Genomic DNA, 24627 nt, shown 5'->3' with positions numbered 1-24627 from the left:
TGTGTTTTTTGAACCTTAAACTGCATAAACACATTTCATTACACCAAATACACCAAATAATGTTCCTTTTTAGCAAAATCATATGACCCCTTTAAAATACAAATGAATAAAAACTATATAGACATTTAAAAATGTAATAAAATAACAAAAACACAACATAATTACTAAACTTTGAACTGAAATTAACATGAAAGTAGAACATATATATATGAAATAAAATCTAATTAAAAATATTAACAAAAATTGCATCTGGTGTTAAAAACAGGTGTTATCAAATTAAGAAAGAAAATAAACAAAGAAATACATTAATAAGTAAATAAATAAATGTGTACATTACTGAAAATTTAATTGTTTTTCGCACTGCTTTTTTATTTTATTTTATTATTTTTATGGTAGCACAATTTTAATGAGTCTATACAGTACTTGATTCTCTTCATTGGTTAAAAAATTGGGTAAGATTTTATGAATATGAGGGTCAGATTCAGTCCAACTGATCATAAACATTTTCTTCAATTCACATAATATATAACCACATAATTGATATTAAACAATATCATAACTCATTTTTAAACATAAGTTTGGAAAAGTACTTCTGTTTTCCTGAAGCTCAAACAGTACAGCATAGCACTAGTAATGCCAAGACCATGGGTGTGATACTAAACATGCATGAACTGATAAAAATATGTGCCTTCAGTGCAGTGTAAGTTTATTCAGATAAACCAAATGCATCAAGCAAATAAATGTAAATACCCTAAGAGGGTAGTTGAGAAATTGACAAAAAAAACAAAAAAATACAATTTGGGATCTCTGCAGCTGCCTTTAACAATAAAATATGATGGTCAAATTTTCTCACAAATATCATTGTAAAATAAATTCTTTCTAAGATATAGTCCCCTTTTGTACAATTTGGTAATTGGTAGATAAAGTTGTGATGACTGTAATTTGAAATTAAACGTGAAATTATTTATTTTATTTTTTAAGGGTATGTTGTCATACTTCAACCTGTATATATAAATATTTTGTATTTATTTATTTCATTATTTATTTCTATAATTGCTTATTTAGTGTTTTTTTTAATGATACATGTTGGGGTGGGAAAATTGTATTCTCTATATAACAATAACAATAAAAACAGAATTGAAAAAAAAAAATAAAATTCTGCACATTCCACAAAACATCAGTGTCAACACTTATGTATGCCCCTAAATGAAAAAGAGTTTTCAAAATTTTCAAAAATTTCAAGAAAAACATCATGAACAAGTTTTTCCAACAGTTCAATGGGTCAAACTGACCTGTAACATAATAAAAACATATCATGAATTTTAGTATCAGAGATACTATTATAGTTAATATTAATATTTTAAAATAGGTTTTTATTTTGATATTTTATGTTTTGTTAATTTTGTTGATTAATTTTTATTTCAGTTCATATATATAAATTATTATTATTATTTTTAATTTGATTGTTTTTATTTATTTTTAAATTCATTTTTTTTTAGTTAACTAAATTCATATTCTTAAAGAAAATTCATATGAATTGGCCACCAATTTGCCAAAACGTAAAATAGCTATGAATTATGAGAGTGTGTTGAAAATATTAAAGCGGTATATTAGAATAAATGACTTTCTAACCGAAAGAGAAACTGAAAGAAAACTCAGAAAAACAATAAATTTAAATCTGTTTATTATCCCATTTCAGTTCTTACAAAAATATGACAAAATAAAAGAAAGAAATAATCCCACTCCCTAATATTGTTTCTTTAATAAAGAAAAGTTTTACAGTGGAACATTGGAAGAGCTCATGATAGGTTTGTGAGGTTGCCTTCAGAGAGGGAACTCTGTGGCTCCTCATCACAATCAGTTCATATTTCACAGTTAGACCCAATGTAAAGCAGTTCTTAGACAACAAGCCTATGCAGCCTCGTAATGCTTCCAGCTATCGGTAGCTTAACTACTCAAATCATTAAATTAAACAACAATAACAGAAATGTGAATGTTATTAGGCCAGAGCCGATGGTCTGACTACATGATGTGGATGAATGATACAGAAATGACTATGATCTATCATATTGCAGAGTTCAGTTCAAAAAGAAAGCGACCAACCAAAAAACTCCTCTTACTAACAAACACTTCCAATTCTACACCAGTTATTGACTTCTTCTGCCCATTTATAACCACAGACATTCTTACAGTCAGAGACTCCATCAAGGGAATATCACACAAAATAAAAGACAAAATCTATTTTAGGTGACAGATACCTCATTATATAAATGCAGGGACCAATATGTTTTATTCTTTTTAACACTGAAAATGTAACACATCCAACCATTTCACGAAACAGAAATTATTTTATAATCAAAAAAATGTTTTGCATATGCAATGCATATTGGATATAATACTATAATAATGCAATTTAATATTTTGTGAAGTCAAATTAATATCTGGTGAAAAAAGGCCCAAAGGAAGTATATTGTTGCTGGTTGCTGTAGTAGTAATGGATGCATTTGTCAATGAAATGAATTGAAAACTGATCTCTAACCATAATTAATGGCTTGGTAAACGTGTATTAGACAAATTTAGAACATAAAACAGATTAAAATTACCATTCAGGCCAAAATATTATTGCAACAACGTCTGTTCAGCAAATCTTGTCAACCAAATAAAAAACTAAATGCATAGTTTGTTTTGTTTTCTATAAACTTAAAAGTAAAAATGTTATATATTCCATGACTTGAGGCACCTCTTGTTTCTTCATGACCTTACGCTGGAATATAAACAGCTTTACACAGATTCAACTGCTTCATAGAATCCCTTCAAAGAGTGTGACATTGTGACTTCTGTAACAGGTTTTGACAGCAACAACTGAGCACAGTGTGTTAAGCTAAGACCCTCCCTTTAGTTGCTCAGGACAAACTGAGTCATTCAAAGAAGTTCTTTGAAAAACACACATTCAAACTTCCTCTACAGACAGAGAGAAACATTTACGTCTTCCTTCACATTTCCAAACCTACACTAAAATAATGTGCAAAGAGGAGGCAAATATTACTTTTGCTTCAGTAAAAACAAAAACAAAAATCAAACACAGGTAGGCATGAATAAATTAAAATTGGCAACATGTAGATTAATAGTAGTGACAGTGGATTATTTCAGTAGTGTATTAATAAAAAATACAATATTCGTATGTGATGAGGCTGCTTACATGGGCTTGCAGGATAATGATTCATTAATATTTAATTATCTAATCATTACAGCCAACAGTTTGGAAACACATTTCCACATTGTTAGAAAATAGGAAAGCCATCAAAACTATGAAATAATACAAATGGAAGTATGCAAATGTATGCATATATGTATAATTCATATACATAATGTATATGATTTCTGTAGCGAACAAAATGTTAAACTACTGTATATTTAAGCTCTTTCAACATCTTGAAAACTAATTTGAAGCATTTAAGCAGTAACCTAAAGGTTTTTCGGTGTGTCCAAACGTTTCACTGGAGGTGTATGAAATGTTTTAACACTATCTTGCTTACAGTTTAGGGTAGTTTCCAATCTGATGTGATGTAATTAAGAAGGGTTAAAGTCTGCACTATAGGTAACATATCAGCTTGAAGGTTCTAAACAGAGCTATAATGATAAGGATACTGGTGGCAATGCAATGTGAAGATGACCATCAAATTCAGGAGATGGCAGCAGTTTTCATGACAGGTATCCTCCTGCCTTTGTGAACAGCTCTTCAGAAAAGTGTGAAATGTATATATGAATTTCAGACCAATAAATAATCAACATCACACACCCCTTTGCATTTGTTTCATTGCAGTTTTCATTATTGATTTTCACTTATTAATTAACATTAATTATATTAATTATGGCATTTATAATGCCATTCGGGGTCTATTATTCAGTATGGATGTTCTAAACCACCAGTAGTTTTTGCTTGTTTGCTATTGCTCTACTAAACCAACTGTTTTAAACACATACAAAAGTTTTCATCACCCATAGTTGGAACTGCTGCTTGTGAGATTATAGTTGTTATGGTATTTTGGAGGTCATACTGTGAGATTGGTATAAAATGTGCGGTAACTGATCTTCCATTTATTTTCTCTACCAGCAACCCAATAAAATGTTACAATTATCAGACTAGTAATTAAACATTGCACTTTAAAAACCATCAGAAACGCAGCTCATGCATTCCTATTTGGGTTGCAGAAAAGGCAATGTGTGTGTGAATAAGTGTGCGTATGTATGGAGGGGGGTCTTTTCTGCAAAGTTTTTTTCTGAAATATAGCGAAGCATTAACCATTATGGGGAAAATTCACTAAACAGTTGCACCACTGTAGCGTGTAGCATTTCTGCACGAAACCATGCATCATTTACCAGCCGCAATCCAACTTAACCAAGTTGTATATGCGCCGATACTGCACTACGCCATGCGTACTTAAATTACGGAGTCGTCGTTGTTGTCAGCTTACTTTCTATGCAAATGAAGCGCATTATAAAATGCGCCAAATTGGCAAAGGTTGTTAACATTTTACCGCTTGCTGTCTGTCAGCTATTGTCTGGAAATAAGGTGCAAGTACCCTCAGCATTAAATTTGTGGCGACGAGAGGCCAACTGATCTTTGCAGATTTTGCCGATTAATCGGCACCGATAGTCAGTTGGTGGAACAATCAGTTATCGGCATAAATCCATGCCGATAGATTTTCCAAGTTGGGTCTGTTTGCTGGAGTGGCTGAAAAGATTCACTGTCATTATACAGAAGGAGAGCGGCCTCTAGAGGCGAACCATGTGCTGTTTGTTTTGACATGTGAGACTGAACGCTGCACAGAGCGGGACACTTCAGATGACGATTTAAAACAGACAACAAAACACTATGCATACACCACACTACAGTATATGTTTTATATCATTATAAAGCAATTAATGGTTTGATTATATACCACAATAGTAGAGAAAGAACAGCAGTATGGTTGCCATCAAGGCTGAGAGGATGCTAACTTTAATAGTGCCTCAAGCGGTAAAACAATGTGACAAACTCTGACCCAAATGTTTAATGTCATGGCTGTTACCATCTATTTGCATTACTCACATCCAGCTGGTCACTTTTATGCATTTGTTAGCCAGCAAAGTTGCATATTTAAAACTAGTGATGTGAGAAAGCAAACTGATATGTTCATGTAGCTGGCAGAAACATATAAACAAATCAGAAACGGATCCCAATTCAGTTCTTTTTTATCGTCAGTATAAAGGGGTTTTTCCAATTACATTATATTTGACCCAAATCATTGTTTTATATATAATTTAAAAAGTACAGTACATATTCATGATTCGTTACTGTTTTTTTTTGTAATAAAGCTCAGCACTATTTTATTTGGAGTGTTGTTTGTTTTCATGCAGTATCCATTTTAAAACTATCGGTTGATTAATCTGTTATCGGTAAAATCCACTATCGGTTGACCTCTAGTGGCGACCATTACCTGAATCGGGTGCTAAAACAAAGCACGCAACACGTGCAAATACACAACGCTCATCTGTCGACCCATTGTATTCGAAAACCTCCCTAGTCTGTGTTCCGCTCTGGCTTGCGAACAGTCCACATGACAATTTTCGTTATTTGCCGTGTACGCCATCCACTTGCAGGCCAATTTTTGAATTTGTGCACGTACAACAGTGCATGTGTGATTTCAGCGCTCAAAAATAAAAGTCCACTAGGTGGCGCACGCACCAAACATGTCCATCTATGTTCAGTGTCAACAGAGCACACTTGCACGCACAATTGTGCGCTAGACGTAGCAGAACGCGGAAAATGAAGTACACCTGGGCTTTTAGTGAATTCCCCATTATGTCTTTAAGTTAACAGCTTCCAGGTCTTGCACAGCCTCAAAAAACATCCCCACTCTCCTGCCCTCAATGTTACTAAGTATTTTCTCACACTGTCTTTTTTTTACTTTTTTTTTCGTGTTACATCTTAGAGCCTGATGGATCAGCATCGGATGAGGATGCATTCTCACCATTCTCTCCACAAGGGGATGGGATTTCGTCCGGGACCCCGTTGAGGTCGGACTTTGTTGGAGGCTTGTCCTGCACCTGTCCCCCATCCCCTGGTTTTGAAAGTTGTGCCCCATTTACACCTGCCCCTCCCTCTGATTTCCCAAAGTTAAAGAGTTTCCCAGGATTGAAGGACTTGTTGGGTGATTGGGACCTTTCCACTCTCTCCTGGACTGGAGGAGCTGGCACCACACTAGCGGAAGCCATCGCCGCCTCCTTCTTGTTCTCAGGAGACTTTAGGAACTTAAAACTAAGGAAACCCGGTAGCTTGGGTTCGCTACCTGTGGGTGACTGTGGGGAACGGGCTGTGCCGGAAGAAAACTTGTTCTGTAGAGGGATGATCTGCTTCAGTTTCATGACATTGTTGTTTCCAAGAAGCGAGCTGGGACGTTTGGGTTTCTCTCCCCCAGAAGCGCCTCCCCCACCCCCCGGTCTGGATTTGCCACTGTGGCTCTTGTCATGGTGGTGGTCGCCACCCGAAGAGTCCGAGCGTCCGTCGTCTCGATCACGCCGGGCTTGATACTCCGCCTGCCGCTGGCGCTCCTCATCCTCACGCTTCCTCCTTTGCTGCTCCTGGAAATGCTGCTGTGCCTGACGCTCATGCTTCTGAAAACATATGTACAACAGCAATGAATCCAGCTGCTGCCAGAATGCTAATGATTTTTTTTTTAAATGCTTACAATTAACCAGTCTATATACAGAAATTATATTTTCCGGTAAGGGGCAATATTTGCCCCCTGGAACTGATTTCCAGGAACATTTTTTTTACCTTTCAAAGGGCATTTTTTATAATTACCTTATTAAGTGCAAGATTTTTGATTGGTAACAGTATATAGTTTTATGATTGATTGAAGTGACTGGTTAAATTTAAGCGTTTGAAAAAAATAGATACATTTAAAATGCAACAATGTATGATTGAACTGTTTACATTCAAATAAGACAAGTCTATTAAGACGAGTCTATGCCTATTATACACTATTACGCACCTTATTAAATGTATCTGTTTTTTTTTTTTTTTCGAACACTTAAATGTAACCAGTCACTTCAATTAATCATAACACTATATACCGCTACCAATCAAAATGTCAAAACATCAACATTACACTGCAGAGGTGGAACAGAAGCTGCATCTTACATGGCATTTGCATTCATTTTCAGAGACTCTTTATGCAAAATCATGACAAAATCATTATTGTTGATTATTGCTTTTGATTATGTAATAATGATTATTAATGTTGGTTAATAGAACTTTTTTTTTTCTGTGGGGAAAAAGCAATTTTGGATATAGAGAGTTTTATTATTATTTTTAAACCAGTGATCACCAATCTTTTTAAGCCCATGATCCCTGATCTAGATCTACCTATAGAAGATTTGATAGAAAAAAACAGCCCAGATTGTACTTCCAATTTGAGGCCTTTTATTTAGTATTTTAATTAGTGATGCATGCATCAGGACGTTTTATGGCCGATTCAGATGCTGATTTTTTATTTTTTTTTTAAACAAACATTGGCTGATTTCAATACTGGTTGCTGTTTTATTTTTTATTTTTTTTTTTATGTTAATGAAATTAACTCTAATACTAAAGAGTTGAGAGTTGTCAGGATCTTGCTATGTAGTCTTTTAGGTGCTTACTGTGTTTTAGCGTGTTTTTATGCAGGGTGGTTACAGACTGGTTCAAGTCAAAAGAGTATATATACCCCAGCATTTATAATGTTCAGTTTCCTAAATATGGTTTCGGTCAGCGGTGGATGGGGTATTACCTTAAACGCCTCTTTGCGCTGAAACTCCAGCTTGGCCATTTCCTCTCCGACCCAGCTGGGGATGTCTGGTATTGCCACATGAATGATATACTTTAATAGTACTGCAAAGTGCTGCTCATGAGAGGAAAGAGAGAAAGTAAAAGTCTTATGTGTTAGACAAGAAACTGAAAACAACAAGTCCTAACAATACAACAGCAAATCATATAAAGTGAATGAGGTCAGTTCAGAAGGAACTTCGAACTTACTGGCATGGTTTGAGAACTGAATATAGGTATGCTTTATGATTGTACCGGAAGCATAGAAAGTGTCAATGATAACATGTTTAAAGTGAGTGTGAATGACAATGCTATTCTGATGTGATTCACCGAGGAAGCAGATGGTCAGAAAGGAGCTTTTCTTTTTCTTACTGAAGTCGAGCCAGGCTGCATATTTTGAACAGCCAGAACTGACAAATCTCACACAGAAAATCATGTAGTGTATAATAGGCATAGACTCTGAATTGTCTTAATCGCATGTAAACAGTTCATTCATACAGTGTTGCATTTTACATTTGATCACTTTATTAGATTTCTGTAGTATTTCTTACCTGAATATTGTTAGACAGACTTTAACAATTTGAACAATTTAAATATACAACATTTGTATATTTATTCTGTTTATTTGTTCTAGTGCTTGTCATTTGTTTCTTTGTTCTGACTGTGAACATTCAAGAAAAAGTTTTTTTCTCATCAAAGTTTGTCTCATATTTCTTTCATATATTCTATTGCTAAGCAATATCACACGAGCAACGAGTGCTGTTTTTGTCCCAAATAGCACGGATGCAAATGTGATATTGATTTTATACAACAGTTCAATAAATAAGAACTTAAAGGGATAGTTCACCCAAAAATGAAAATTTGATGTTTATCTGCTTACCCCCAGGGCATCCAAGATGTAGGTGACTTTGTTTCTTCAGTAGAACACAAACAGAGATTTTTAACTCAAACCGTTGCAGTCTGTCAATCTTATAATGGAAGTGAATGGGAATCACGGCTTTGAGAGTAAAAAAAAACATACACAAAAAAAGAAAAGACTTATAAGTGCATTACCGCCACCTATCTCTAAAATGGACCATTGACACTCTATCTACAATCTCAATTGGGAGTGTCAATGGTCCATTTGAGAGATAGGTGGTGGTAATGCACTTATAAGTCTGCGATCCGCCGTAAAGCAAGAAGAAGAAGAAGACGCGTCATGCGCCGGCTGTCGAGGACGCGCTCAGGACGCGCTCAGGATAGTTCAGACATTGCGGTGCATCAGAGGTAAAAAAACGATATAAATACTGTTCAGTTTCTTGCACAGACCGATTGTTTCGTGTCTTTACACATCAATGTATCATCACGAGCCGCAGGGTTTAATTTGGTTTTGTTTGTGTATGTTTTTTTTTTTACTCTCAAAGCCGTGATTCCCATTCACTTCCATTATAGGACTGACAGACTGCAACGGTTTGAGTTAAAAATCTCTGTTTGTGTTCTACTGAAGAAACAGAGTCACCTACATCTTGGATGCCCTGGGGGTAAGCAGATAAACATCAAATTTTCATTTTTGGGTGAACTATCCCTTTAATATGGTGTTATATTTTAGACAGAATATTGTGTGTTTTCGCTCAGTTTTGCCAATGCAAATATAAACTAAAGCCACAGCAGAACTGTTGTGCATCTTCAAGCAACACACAATTTCTAAACGAATCCGCGTTTTGAACGAATTGAGTGAACCAATGATTCAATGGCCGATTCATAAAGAGAGTCATTTACTTCATTCCTGAATGAATCAACCAGTTGAACGAATCGATTGAATGAATGAATGAATGAATGACTCAATGACTTATTCATTAAGATCACCTACTGGCAGTTTTAGTTTCTTATTTAGAGTATCATTTCATTAAAATGTAATTTCGTTTTCTAGGGCTGTCAAACAATTAATCGCGATTAATCCAAAATCCAAAATACATTTTGTTTACATAACATATATGAGTGTACTGTACATATTTAAGGAAAACAGAAAATAATAAAAACTGATTCAAAATATTAATGAAAACAATAGTAACATTAATAGTATCTCAATGATAGTAAAATAGCACTGGTGTGTATGTACCTCTAGGATGATGATGGAGATAATGGCCATCTCAGGACTAAGCCAGGGAAACAGTCTCTGTAGCTGCCCACACTGACCAATCAGATAGCAGTTCACTATGATGGCAATCAGACCCATGGCTTCCATCACTGTCTGTGCAATGATACAGGACTTTTACACAACCTCGTTGTATGAAGACACACTTAGAACAGCATCAGATGAGTATTATAATAATTTTCGGAGTACTCAGTGTAGTCTAACCTGCCACTGCCCGATGCTCCCCACCCTCAGGCCGAAGGGTCTCTGGAGGCTGGTGCATAGTTTAAATGCGTCGCTCCGGATCTCAATGATATTGTTAATGAGGGCACACATGGCGGCCAATGGGAAGGCAGAGGAAAAGAGCACCACATATCCAAACTGAACAAACATCTCCTGGTAGTCCTGAAAAGTGTCCTGGAAAGCAGTTTAGGGACATTTTGTTTTAGAGGTTTAGAGAAAGTATGTCAGTCAGAAGGATCTGCCTGCCTGAGGTAGTAGAACATCCATAATCTAGAACACAAGTACATTACAGAGACATTTGTGAAAGAGCACTTCAACTGGAAGCCATTGTGTTCCGTTTTAAATATTGCTAAAATATTATAAAATTATATTTTACACTACTGAAAAGTTTTGAAAAAAAGTCTCATGTTCACCAAGGTTCACAATACAGTAAAAACATTAATAGTAACAGTAATATTGTGAAATATTATTTCAGTTAAAAATAAGTGGTTTCAATGTGAATATATTTTGAAATGTCATTTATTTCTGTGATTAAAGCTGAATTTTCAGCATCATTACTCCAGTCTTCAGTGTCACGTGATCCTTCAGAAATCATTCTAATATACTGATTTGCTGCTCAAGGAACATTTCTGATTATTATCAATGTTGAAAACAGTTGTGCTGCTTCATATTTTTGTGGATCCATGATGATTTTTTTTCAAGTTCATATTTCAAGCTTTTCACATAAAGTTCAAAAGAACAGAATTCATTCGATTTATTTCTTATTTATTTTTACAATGCAAAAAACAAGTTAAAAAAATGTCTGCCAGTTTCATTCTGACCAACTGAAAAAAGAGTTTTACAATAAATCGCCAAAACAAGTTCTGGAATGCAGCTTTAAAAATTTATATTTTTTGAATCTTATTGTTTTTACATTAAAACAATTAAACAAAAATATAAGTAGTACAGTGGTGGCCAAAATTATTAGAACACTAGTATTTTCACCAGCTAAAACAGTTTCCATTTCCAAACATTCCTTTTGCCATTAATTGTAATAATCCAGTGAGATTTTTGTCTGACAACAGCCATTGCTCCACACAGAGATCTGATGAAGAAACAGAACAAACCGAGACAGACTAAATCCAGAAGAACTGTGGCAACGTCTCCAAGATTCTTCAAGAAACCTTACATTTAACATGTGTAACAAGGACACCTTAAAATAAAATGTTACCCCATTTTTGAGCTGGTGAAAATACTAGTGTTCTAATCATTTTGGCCACCACTGTACGTATGGGGTGTCTTCTGACCTGGTACGTTTGCATGCAGCTCTCCATCTCGGCCTGTGTTAGCGTGTTGGTTTCTTGCACCTCAGGAGGATCCATCCACGAATCTCTCTTGGTCTTACTGTCAGCCCTCTCTAAGCTCCGTCCCCTCTTCCTGAGCCTGACTGAAGTGCTGTTCTCCGCTCCCACCGGCAGCGGCTCGGCTGTCAACTCCTTCATCTCCGGAGCCCCGTTTTCATCCTCATCATCGCACATCTCGAAAACCGAGGCGGGATCCATGCCCCTCTCCACCATGGTGGGGCTTCCCTCCTCCATGAAGCTGTCGTCCACCGGGCTGACGCAGCTGGCAGACTTGCGCTCTACCTTCTCAATGAAGCTGACCTTCCGTAGCTTCAGGCCACAATCGATGAGGCTCTCCGATTCGTTCTCTTCTTCACTGTGCCTCTCGCCAGGCTCCTCCTCCACATCCTCATCCGGGACGCCGCAGCCACCATTTAGACACTTGCGTTCTCGTCTCTCCTGAGCGCCCTCCTCCCCCATCTGTGGCCCGCGCAGGCCTGAGCCGAGCACGGTGGGGTCGCTGGGCGAGACCTGCGCTCGTCCTGCTGCGAGCCGCCCGTACTTGAGCAGTGCAGACACCAGCAGCTCCCAAACGGCTCTCAGTGTCAGCTCACCCAATCGGTGCCGCTCGGCCAGGTAGGGCTGCAGGACCTCCTTCATGTTCTGTACAAACTGCCGGATAATCAGCAGTGTGGCCAGCATCTGCAGCAACAGTTACACATTGATATGAATATCCCAATTGTGCATGCTTCGGTTAACATGTGCATTCTGACTGCCATGTTAAATCAATTCTAGCTCTCTCTACCCTAGTGAAAAATAAATACACTTAAATGCATTCGAAATACACTTATTTCATGCTAAGTGTACTACAAATACATTTACATATTTACAGTTGAAGTCAAAAGTTTTCAGAATCTGCAAAATGTTAATTTACCAAAATAAGAGGGATCATACAAAATGCATGTTATTGTTTATTTAGTACTGACCTGAATAAGATATTTCAAACAAAAGATGTTTACATATAGTCCACAAGAGAAAATAAGTTGAATTTATAAAAATGACCTCGTTCAAAAGTTTACATCCCCTTGATTCTTAATACTGTTGTTTTTTTTGTTTAGTGATAGTTGTTCATGAGTCCCTTGTTTGTCCTGAACAGTTAAACTGCCTGCTGTTCTTCAGAAAAGTCCTTCAGGTTCCTGCAAATTCTTTGGTTTTCCAGCATTTTTGTGTATTTAAACCCTTTCCAACAATGACTGTAAGATTGTGAGATCTATCTTTTCACACTGAGGACAACTGAGGTACTCATATGCAACTATTACAGAAGGTTCAAATGCTCACTGATGCTCCAGAAGGAAACACCATGCATTAAGAGCCTGATTTTGAAGATCAGTGTAAATTTAACAGATTTTGTCTTCTGGGAAACATGTAAGTATCTTCTGTAGCTTTTGAAGGGCAGTACTAAATGAAAAAATATGATATTTAGGCAAAATAAGAAAAAAAGGAACACATCTTCACATCTGTTCAAAAGTTTTCACCCCCCAACGTGCATGGTGAAGTCTTTTAAGTTGAACCGTGACTCGCTTGCTGGTAAAACAAACTGTTTGCAGTATAGAAGCGCATTTATTTCAGTTATTTTCCATTGGAAATTAATATAATGGGTAGTGCTGTCAAATCAACTATTACAGAAGGTTCAAATGCTCACTGATGCTCCAGAAGGAAACACCATGCATTAAGAGCCTGATTTTGAAGATCAGTGTAAATTTAACAGATTTTGTCTTCTGGGAAACATGTAAGTATCTTCTGTAGCTTTTGAAGGGCAGTACTAAATGAAAAAATATGATATTTAGGCAAAATAAGAAAAAAAGGAACACATCTTCACATCTGTTCAAAAGTTTTCACCCCCCAACGTGCATGGTGAAGTCTTTTAAGTTGAACCGTGACTCGCTTGCTGGTAAAACAAACTGTTTGCAGTATAGAAGCGCATTTATTTCAGTTATTTTCCATTGGAAATTAATATAATGGGTAGTGCTGTCAAATGATTAATCGCGATTAATCGTTTGACAGCACTAATAATGAGTCTGATTTAGTTTTTTTTGTTTTTTTTCCAAGATCCATTACACCCCTAGTACATATCTAAATTACATTTCATGTATTTTATTACAATATTCCTTGACTGAAAGAAAAAACTACGGAATTAAAAAGAATGCATGCCGCTTTGATGATTCATGTTTCTGTGGTGTGGTTTTACTAAGAAGTGTAAAGCAGATGTTCAGCTGGTCCAGTCTGAGACTCTCACCTCTTTCAGACGCTCCATGTCTTTGAGGTAGAATCCAATATAGAAAAGGCTGAGATAAGAATTTACAAACTGAAACTGAGAAAGAAAGAGAGCATTTTAGGAACAAAACCAATACAGTGCTATGACAAGGTTCAAAAAGTGATTTATTTGTTTGTTTGTTACTTACAAGAACCATTTTGATGATGAGATTTTTCTCATAGGCACTCTGGAGTCTGTAATTTTCTTTGGGAAACAACAGATTCAGATATTAGTATTCACCTCACAGGGGCCTAACAGCTAGCCAGTGTTTATCTTCTTTCTCCTTCTCACTCCTGTGTTTGGGTTCTGGAGGGCTGTATTCCCAAAATCCAGACCACAATCCGTTTCGACCTTGTTACTTTCTACTACTGACAAACTTTAAACCAAAATTTCCTGAGTTGCATAATAAATGCACAGTGTTCATAAACACTTCAAATGATAAATGACCAGATATAAACTCCAATATGTCCTGTGACTCACCCATGTCATTTAGCCAGCAGGCGATCTTTCTGTACACCTCATCACACGCCGTCACAGTGATGGCCAACATGATTTTAGGAATAAACCTTGCTACACGTGGAAGCTCCTTAATCCCCATCACAAATTCCTGCCAAACATCACTTCATTACAACTCACATTACAAGAACTGTTTTCTATTTGCACTTAGTAATATGTAAATCTATATTATATTACTTTTGTTTTGATCATATATTACGGTAAAACGTATGGAAGCCCATTTCTGCCATGGGATAAAAATCTCACAAAAAAAAAAAAATCCTCAAAAAAAAAAAAAAAAAAAAATGTAATTCACAATTCAGAATTTTTTTCTTGCCATTCTGAGTTAATATCTCACAATTTTGACTTATAAACTCTCAACTGGAAGAAAAAAGTGTGAATTGTGAGAAGAAAAGTCTGAACTCTGAAATATAAGCTTGCAATTATATGTGATAAACAGTTGCAATTATCTTTGTTTTTTCAGTTATCGAAAAAAAAGTGAGATATAAACTCAGAACTGTGAGAAAATATCAGAATTGTGAGTTTATATCTCGCAATTGTACTATTACTTTTTTCTCATAATTGCGTCAGAAATGCAAGATAAAAAGTCACAATTCCCTTTTTTATTTATTATTCATTTACATGGTATCTTTCATTATTTTTAATCACCTCCTTGCCTTTACTTGTTTGTGAGAGAGTGTGTAACTCACCTGAAGCTCAAAGCAGACGAGCATGGCCAGAAATACAAAGCAAAGGCATAATATACAGACAGGAAAGCTGACCAGCCATCTGAACACTCTCCTCCTCCACGGTGGGTAATAAAACTCCTCACAGCCCGTCACTGGACTGCACCGCTTCACACCCTGACCCGAAGAGCAAGAGAGAGAGAAGAATTAATTTAAAAGATGTGTTTTCAGATGCATCAGATGTCATTCCTACACTGTAAAAAATAACCCGTAAAATTTACGGTAAAAAAACGACAGCTGTGTTTGCCGGAATTTTACCATAAAAAATACGGTAGCAACATTGGTATACTACCGTAAAATTACATGTAATGCCCAATACAGTTTTTCACCGTATATAGTAGCGGAATTTACCGTTAACCATTTAACAGGTTTTTACTGTAGCATTTTTACAGTCTTTTACCGTTAAATTCATGGTCATTTTTACAGTGTAGGGCCGATGATTTAACACATTAATTTGGTGCAATTCATTTTGGAAAAAAATAATGCGTTAAAATGATTCACGTGTGTAACGCACCCCACCCTGCCCAGATCTGTCTGCGTCATCCACTGGAACGCCACTCTCTTGTGTACGTGCATTTTTAGAATACTATGAATTTGAACATACTACTCACGTTACATACTGTTTTCACATACTTTATAGATTTCAGAAGCAGCGAGTCACTTGCTTTGTTTCTGAATGACTCGCTCATTAAGACAGTAACTTGTCTCCACCTTCTGGTGGGTTAAGTTTCATATTTAGAGTATTATTTAAAAAAAAAATCATTTTTTAATATTCATTTTTGGTTTTCCAAAAAAACATTAATAATACCTATTTATTATCATTATTTATTCAATGTTGAATCAAAATACTTCTTTCTAAAGTTACTTTTTTTGTAATGGCTTTTCTCATTTAACACAATAATGACTTTAAATGATCTTTTGGGGGTAGTTTCTCAGCCAAAATTGATGTGCAGTTAATATGCTATTAATAAGACGAATTAATCGGAGCATCATGTGATTAACTGCATTAAAATGTTAATCGCTTGACAGCCCGAATCATTACCCTGAACTGAGGTCTGGGCTCCTCCAGTGACTCAGCTGGGGTGTCCAGTGTACCCCACTTATAGGCGAGCTCCGCTCCTCTGCGTTTCCAGCGCTCCAGGAACAATGTGGCCCACACCACATTAAAGAGAGCAAACACCACACAACAGATATCCCTGCTGGTCTGAGAGCACAGCGACAGAAATATCAATCACATGAACAATAGTAGATTGTACTACTATTGTTCTATTATTGTTCTACAGATCAGGTACTTTTCTGGTGTTTAAGTGGTCAAATACCTGATCGGATTCTGTGAGCATCCACAATACAAATCCAATAACGGCTGGATACAACATGGAAGTGGTGTAGAAACCCAGCCAGGCAAAGTACATGGCAAACTTCACGCCAAAATAATCACAAATATCATCTAACAAGACAAAGAAGACAAAGACTCAACGACAAATCATTCAAGTATCTAAGTAGGGCAGCAGCAACTAATCAATAAAATCAGTAATAAACTATTCAGCAGCAAATTTGTTTATTGATGAATCGCATATAGATTAAGAGTGAAGAAATTTTTACTAAAACATACATTTTGCAAAATCATTTGTTGTTAGACAATAAATGTAGGCTTAAAATGAACAAGTAATAGTATTTTTATGACAAAAGAAACAGTAAAAGTACTTCACTGGAGTATAAATTTGATTATTTTGTCCAGATGAAAGTGTGTGTACCTAGTAGCAGTTAATGTGTTTTTGTTTACTATCATTTTTAATTTAGTAATTTTAACTACTTTAAAATGGTAAGCTGTTATTAGTCGTTTAGAATGTAACTTTTATATTTGAACCCATTTTTGCACATAATGTATAGCATAGCTTATAGATACATTCACTATTTTTCTTTTTGTAGCCTTCAAATTGTACAACATTGGAAGGGATGTGGAATAACATTTTCATAAATAATTGATTAAAATCAATACATTTTAAAATCAAAATAATAATTTTTTTTATTTTTTGATCTGATTTTCAACAGATGAATCAAAATAATCATTACTATATCTTAGCATCATATTTTTGTTTTTAAAATTGTAGTGTAAAAAATGAAGAGCCACAATTTTGTAAAATTTATTTGCTTTTTCGGAAACATTTCTAAGAACTGATTTGAACTGATTTGATACTTTTTATATATAAAAAGTTCACTTTTTTTTTTTTTTCATTTTTCATTAATGCAACAGTAGCCTATTTTTTTTGTTTTAAATAAAACTTAAATGTGCTTTATAAACATTTTTAAATGAACCCAGATTTAGTAAAGCTTGGATAAAATTGGCAAAAAGACCAGCAATCAGGCTTATGTTTTTTGTTTTTTTTCAGCAGGGTTGTTCGCAACATTATTTTTCAGTTCTAAAATAACAACAAACTGAAATATTAGTAATAAAGTATATTTCAGTGTTGACTTTCCACTTCGAACTACTAACCGAGTGGCTGTTTTTCACACACGGCCTGCACCCACGACTTCATCAGCTGTCCCAGAATCCTCTGCTCATGAAGCGGGAAGACTTGCTGGATCACACCTCGTGCCCTCAGCTCAGGAACTGGAACATACACACACAGTTCACGCTCACTAACACACACACACAACATGAACAGGTATTCAAAACTTCGGTAAAACTTTTCCTTCCAGAAACGTTCTCTACATCTGTCACAAGCAACATATAAATCCAGACCAATTACTTTCAGGTACAGACCATCAAGATACTGAGCGACTTATACATACATACAGGCCACTGGTGCACACTTCTCAGGGCTCTCAGGAAGTCTAAAGAGAAGAACTCACTGATTGGCTGCCCTTCCAGGAAGTGGATGTTGTGAAGGGCCTCCCCATGTTTAGCTCTGAGATTGTCCAGCCAGTATTTGATTATGCTTTGTCGTTCCTGTCATACGGAAAAGAATAGGTTTCAATCTATAATAATGTTCACAAAAATGTACAACCCAACTCGATGTCTCAATGAAATGACTTGATTCTTTAAAGGAATATAATGGATTAAATATAACCTTACCAGTATTGACAATGTCTGTGATGTCGAAAAACAAATATGCTTACAATGGAAGTTTATAGGGCAAGATATTAAAAGTAGAAATGTGACACTTGTATTTTTGTTAAAGGCTTCATGAATGAGTAAAAATAAAATGTAATGTGTGACGTCATCTAAATCGTCATTTTGTGGTGGTATTTTACCAATTAGTTATTTATATATTATTAGTAATTACATTCTATTATTATTAGTTATTATTCTATTTATTGACATTTTGAGTTAGTGTTTTTTTATTTTAGTTTAAAAGTTCTAGTAACTTTGTTATATGCTTCTGCTATTTTTATTAGTTTTTTTAGATTTCGATTTAGTTTTCATTTAACTTTTAGCCATTTTAATTTTAGTACTTCAAATTATTTGATTTCAGTTATTTGCCCGTTTTTTAAGTTCTATTCTATTTCTTTTTAGATTTTATTAAGTATTTCTATTTTATTTTATTTCACTTCAAAAAAGAAAATATTTTTAATAGTTGAAGTTTTAGTTAGCAATAACAAAACTGGTTGAAAGAAGTTGTAAACATACAAGGTTCTATTTAGCAATTCAGACTAGCTATTACATTACATTGCTAACAGCACGTTGTTTGAGTGTAATGGCTAAAATTATACAGTTTTTACAAACTGAGGTACAAATTTTTATAAACTGAGAGTCAAAATATTTTTCTGTGGTAGTCAATGTGTCTCAAATGCTGTTGTTTTGGCTGTATTTAACCCAAAATATTCCTTAGGGGACATGTGAACTTTGTAAGTTACGTATATATCAATGTGTTTTTGTAATTATGCTGTAAAAAGTGGTAACCTGCAGTTTAACCTCCTTGATTTAACCAAATGTTGTTGTTCTGCATTTATGCTTGCTCAGTGATATTATATAATATTTTTAGTTTTTTCTTACATGTTACCATTTTAGGGTACCACTTTTTTACTGTATGCAACTCCAAATTATAATAGCCTTTTTCTGTTTTAATGCGATGTCATCAGCAGTCATGATAACAAGCGAAAAACCAACTTAATGCTGCATCAAAACCTTTATGCTCAATATTGTGAAGGACCTGTGAGGTGAAGAAACAGAGTTCACTCTCAATGTTCTCGTAGATGTAATCTTCCTCACAGGAGAAACTCCGAGAACCGCCACCAAACTCCAGCTTCACAGCTTTCTGCAGTCCCATCTCTTCAGCCCCTCGTAAAAGACTGGCCACACAATAAAAAAAAACATCAGCATCAATGTCAGACTCAAGCTAGCCTCTAACTATGAACACTATGATAAAGCAAAGAAAATATAACTTATGTTCCAGAACAAGCTTTCTGTGTACAAAAGTTTGGGGTCAGTAAAAAGAAGAAGAAATCAGCATACATTTAATTCAGTGTTAATTTAGTATTATTGTTGTCGTTAAAGTTGTTAATATTTTGAGTTGGATTTTATTTTTATATTTTCTGTTTTCGTTTTTTAATTTTAGTTAAAGCTGTGTGTTTTGTCATTTGAATTCATTTTTGTTATTTTTAAAGGTGACATATCATGAAATCTGACTTTTCCAGGTTTTAAGTGCTACAATCAGGTCCCCGGTTCATCTACCAACCAAGGAAACGTGAAAAAGATTAACCCAGTAACTTTGTTTTGGGAAGCCTTTTTCTGCAAGCGTCTGAGAAAACGAGCGCGTCTGACCTCCACAGACATAACCGACTGTTTTTGTAACTTGTGTGTTTTTAACGTAAACTTGTGAGTGAATGAGAACTTAGTTTAGCACTCACATGCTGTGACAGCCGCTTTCTGTCCGTGTGCACTCAGAAAACGTATATCAGAAGTTTAAATTAATATGGATTAAAACGCATGATTTCAGAGCGATAAACATGATAATCAGAACCAAAACAGATGTTTTTAGCAGGTCCGAGCTGTAATGGCGCAGCTCTATTCTGGAAAAGGGGGCTGGGAGCAGCAGCTCATTTGCATTTAAAGAGACAGGCACGAAAAACATTGTGTTTCTGCTTCCACTCAAAATAGGCAATTTCAAAATGATACATAATAAATGATCTGTGGGGTATTTTGAGCTGAAACTTCACAGACACATTCTGGGGACACCAGAGACTTATATTACATATTGTAAAAAGGGGCATAATATGTCTCCTTTAAATTTGTCTATATAGTTTTTATAAATTTTTGTTCCAGTTAATTTGCAGTTGTTTTAATACACCACGTTAAACTAAACAAAAATGAGAAATGTTGCCTTAACTAGCTGAAATAAAATACGTTTATTTGTATATATTTCTTACAGTTAACATTTATTTCATTTTGTGTGGTGTATTTAATAACCCTGAATAAATTGATCCAAAAGTGAAACTAAAGACATTTACATTGTCACAAATGATTTCTATTTCAAATAAATGCTGAACTTTTTTATTCATCAAAGAATCCTGAAAAACAAAATGTATCATTACAATAATATTAAGCAGCAACTGTTTTCAACACGTTTAAAACAACAAATCAGCATATTAGAATGATTTCTGAAGGATCATGTGACACTGAAGACTGGAGTAATGATGCTGAAAATTCAGCTTCGCATCACAGGAATAAATTACATTTTACAATTTATTCAAACAGAAAACAGCTACTTTAAATTATAATAACATTTCACAATATTACTGTTTTTACTGTATTTTTGATCAAATAAATGCAGCCTTGGTAAGCATAAGATACTTCTCTCAAAATATTTTGAACGGTAGTGTATTTTGTTTTGATGAAGTGAGCTCTCATGAGCTCCACAACTTCTTCTTTAGAGGCTCATGTTGGAACATGACAAACATCAAACTAGTATTTTCTTGACCCTTATGCCTCATTTCATGGCATACATGGTAATTACATCATCATCACCTGAAGAAACCATTCATAAACAGGAGCTTAATCTAAAGGTAAGATAAAAGCTCCCTCTCACTTTTCGTATGTGGCCGTGACGAAGAAGGCGTACATTCTGGTGTGTTTGTGGTGTCGGATCTGGATAATGAGTTCTGGGATGCCGAGCCGTATGTGGTTCAGAAGCCAGAGCAATGTGTGGTCATCTGTGGTGTCTGTATGGAGACAAAAATAAACACCTCATCACCTATATGCTATTAAACTGAGATACACAGCAAAAAAACTACATCCATAACACCAAAATATTCTGTTTGTTTCAGCAGCTATTACTGTAGGTACAATGTGTCTGTTTGCATAAAATACCAATGTAAATTCACTCAAAAACACAAGGTTTCTATTTCAAATCTACAGTATGTCTTTATATTTTAAATTACAGTTGTACATCCTGTTTGCTTTATTAATTATAAATTCAGCAATTAAAATGGACTTCAAAAGGCATTCTGATTGAAGCACAATCCTGAAATTGAAATTCATCATTTTAGTATCATTGAGATACTACTATATTTTTTGTTAATATTTTGAATTTGATTTGATTTTTTTTATATTTTTGGCTATGTTAATTTTAGTTAAGGTTTTAGTCATTTTTTGTTGTGTTGTTGTGTTTTTGTCATTTTTAAAAAAATACGTCTATATAGTTTATTAATTATTATAACAGTTTTAGTTTTTAGTAAATAATAAAGTTAAGCTAAATGAAAATGAGAAATGCTGCCCTGTTAAGTAGCTGAAACAAAACGATTTTTTTGTTTTTGTTTATGGTCTTAGTTTTAGTTAACCATAATAACGCTGATCTAAATTAACTGGTTTTATTCAAAAAATGTTAATTAATATTAACCTGACTACACTGGGTTAAAAAAATAAGCCATTTTTAAGGATAAAGTCAGGTATAAATAGTAAAAACTATTGCAAATTTTCCCTTTATACAGTAGACAAAAGTGATAAAAGCATTCTATATGAAATAAAGACACTGGATCTTGTTCGCTAGCTACACTGTATGTGTAATTCTGCATGAAACTGGACATTCTCACATACAAATCATGATTGTTATGATTGTATTTCACTCAGTTGCACTCATTCGCTAATAATTGTGTGGATTATTTGCATTTACACATACAGGAGAACTTCTCATGGATATTTTCCAGCTAATTCACAGCATGTTCACAGCTTATCAAATCAAATGTTAATGAATTTGGAGAATCCTAAATGAGTGTCCTTGTGCCAGAAGTTAGTAATTTGCATAAAACACGCTCAAGCCCCAAAGCAAATAATTATGCATCATACATTGTTTTTCCTCACATATTTGTGAAACATGTCAAAAGTACTCTGGTGGTATATTATATTAATATACAGTATATAATGGCACTGAAAGATTACCACATTCAAATACCACAGTAATATCATACCATAATTAAAAAAAAATGTATTTTTGTAAGGAGTAATAAAGGTATTTATTCAGTGTTTTGTAAAAAATACAGAAAGAAAGAGACAGGAAAAAATACATCTAAGGCACCTGCAAACGTCATAAGGACATCACAGTTCTCTGTGGGCACCGTCTTCATCCAGGATTTATGGGACATGATGTGTCTCCCGGCCTGCAGCAGCCGCTTCCCAAATAGCTTATCTGAGAAAGAGAAAAGAAAACAAACGTCAGTCACTTTACAATGTTGCTATGAACAAACAGAGTCACTCCATGCCGTTATTCTCCCCCTCGCTCACGGTGCCAAGTTTAAATGTCACTGTCATTCCCCTCGAAACATGAGAAGAGGAGACATAACCGAACGCTCCAGCGCTGGAGTCCTGACAGCGTCTGAATATGAACAATAACCTCAGAGACCTGAGAGCACGACTAGTTGTGGTGTGGTGTTTGTGGAAAATGTTCAAAAAATTTTTTAATAAATAAGAAACTTAAAAATGGAAGTGAAGATGGACAATAACTAAATGAATCCTCAAAAATACAACTTGCCTAATAATTGTGCACACAGTGTATATTATTTCAAAAACATTTAAAAATCTTACAGACTCTTAAATAGTTTGAATCTCTCTCTCTCTGTATATTCAATGATTACATATTCACATACATATTCATAATAGCACAGATTCACATTCAAAACCGTGATATTTTTTTCTTCAAAGAAAATGTTATTGCTGTTATTCCTTGAGATGCTGTTCTTTAATAACTGAGATATGGATTGGAGTTCTTTTTGTGTTTTTCTTTGTTACATTTGAGCAAATGCATCTTTTATCTTTGTTTCTTTCATGTTTCATTGTCCTGGTTGGCACTGCATCGTTGCCTTTCCATTTGTTTGACCAATGCCAGGCAGGAAAGTGTTTAAAAACAATTACTATTTTTGCAAATTATATTTGCCGATGCGAGAGGCACATCTCACAGAATTTCTTGGTTGGAACCAAGCAGCAACCTCCCGCGCTCTCTGTGAAGCCAACACGGAAGTGACTTAAACTGTAACTCGTCAACTGGCCGCTTTTGGCTGGCTCCAAAAGGGAGTCAATCCCATAGACTCTCCATTTTAAAATGCCCAACTTTACAGCAGAAAAAAACGTTTACAGCCTGGTTTCAAAAAATGATTTTGGTCTATATAGCTAATTTTGCCCTTCATGACAACTGTGAGGGGGGTGAATTTTTTTTATAACTCATCCGTTTAAATTATATTAAGCCTTAAAGTTCTGCATAATTAAGGGCGTGGCCACTTGAGTGACAGGCGGATTGCCGCTGCTGACACTGCCATCGAGCTAGGTGGGCGTGGCCTCAGCAACCAGCTCCCGCCTTTTTGCCCATTTTGCCAGTGACGCGCGGTGACGCGCTGCCAAGATGGCGACGGCCCGCTCCGCCCACTTTCAGCTTCAAAAACGCTCTTCAGAAAACTAAGGGTGACGTCACGGACAATACGTCCATGTTTTTATACAGTCTATGGTTGGAACATTTTTGTTATATATGTAGAGTTCAGACTCAAATGCATTAAAGCCCAAGTAAAGCAGTTCTGGTCAGTTGCGTAGTGTTTTTGGCAGTGGCCGCTCTGTAAATGTTCAGCTGCTCACAGTGGCTTCATGCTCACTGATGCATGACCTTCAGAAAGTGGGGCACAGTCTACATGAATCCAACACAATCTCAGGTCACTGTCCAGCACTTAAAAAAATAATCAGATTGTCATAAAATATTGCCAAATATCACCAAAGCGCAAATATATGCAATTGATATCTGCAACAAGAGCCTTTATGTGAAGGATAAAGAAAACTATTACTATTATTTAAAATGTTTGTAAGCAAATAATTTTACTGTGATGTTCCTAAATTCCCTGCATGATGCATCACAATTGTATTTGATTTCATAAATAGTTTATTGCATTACTGTATCATTTGTGTTACCCTGATAGTATTTTGCGTGTTAATGCTATATTAAGAGAAGACCAGCAATAAAATCTGTGAATGTCTTAATGGAGGCTACAGCATAAAAAGTACACAAGCAAAGGCCTCTTTACTTTTGGATTCTTTTCAAACGCAGCAGTGATTTGCCACTTCTGCTATCAGA

General features: G+C 35.2%; 1 protein-coding gene across 1 annotated transcript in view; it reads right to left on the bottom strand.

The window, feature by feature from the left end:
* Positions 1–3894: 3894 nt before the first annotated feature.
* Positions 3895–24627, bottom strand: part of LOC107680545 (anoctamin-8-like) — a 25820-nt gene continuing 5087 nt past the window's right edge. Inside the window, exons 2-17 of the mRNA XM_016476473.1 lie at positions 22594–22704; positions 21109–21241; positions 19234–19372; positions 17933–18029; positions 17574–17690; positions 16399–16526; positions 16122–16283; positions 15044–15196; positions 14319–14445; positions 13987–14042; positions 13821–13895; positions 11489–12226; positions 10185–10376; positions 9945–10076; positions 7812–7922; positions 3895–6657 (exon numbers count right to left, since the gene is read on the bottom strand). Of these exons, the coding sequence (XP_016331959.1) occupies positions 5965–6657; positions 7812–7922; positions 9945–10076; positions 10185–10376; positions 11489–12226; positions 13821–13895; positions 13987–14042; positions 14319–14445; positions 15044–15196; positions 16122–16283; positions 16399–16526; positions 17574–17690; positions 17933–18029; positions 19234–19372; positions 21109–21241; positions 22594–22704 (3164 nt within the window). The 3' untranslated portion in view covers positions 3895–5964. The remainder of the gene's footprint in view (positions 6658–7811; positions 7923–9944; positions 10077–10184; positions 10377–11488; positions 12227–13820; positions 13896–13986; positions 14043–14318; positions 14446–15043; positions 15197–16121; positions 16284–16398; positions 16527–17573; positions 17691–17932; positions 18030–19233; positions 19373–21108; positions 21242–22593; positions 22705–24627) is intronic.

The sequence above is a fragment of the Sinocyclocheilus anshuiensis genome, unplaced genomic scaffold, assembly GCF_001515605.1.
Source record: "Sinocyclocheilus anshuiensis isolate Anshui unplaced genomic scaffold, SAMN03320099.WGS_v1.1 scaffold308, whole genome shotgun sequence".
In the NCBI taxonomy this organism is placed as follows: Eukaryota; Metazoa; Chordata; class Actinopteri; order Cypriniformes; family Cyprinidae; genus Sinocyclocheilus; species Sinocyclocheilus anshuiensis.
The sequence above is the reverse complement of the archived record's forward strand: the minus strand, read 5'-3'. Positions and strand labels throughout refer to the sequence as shown.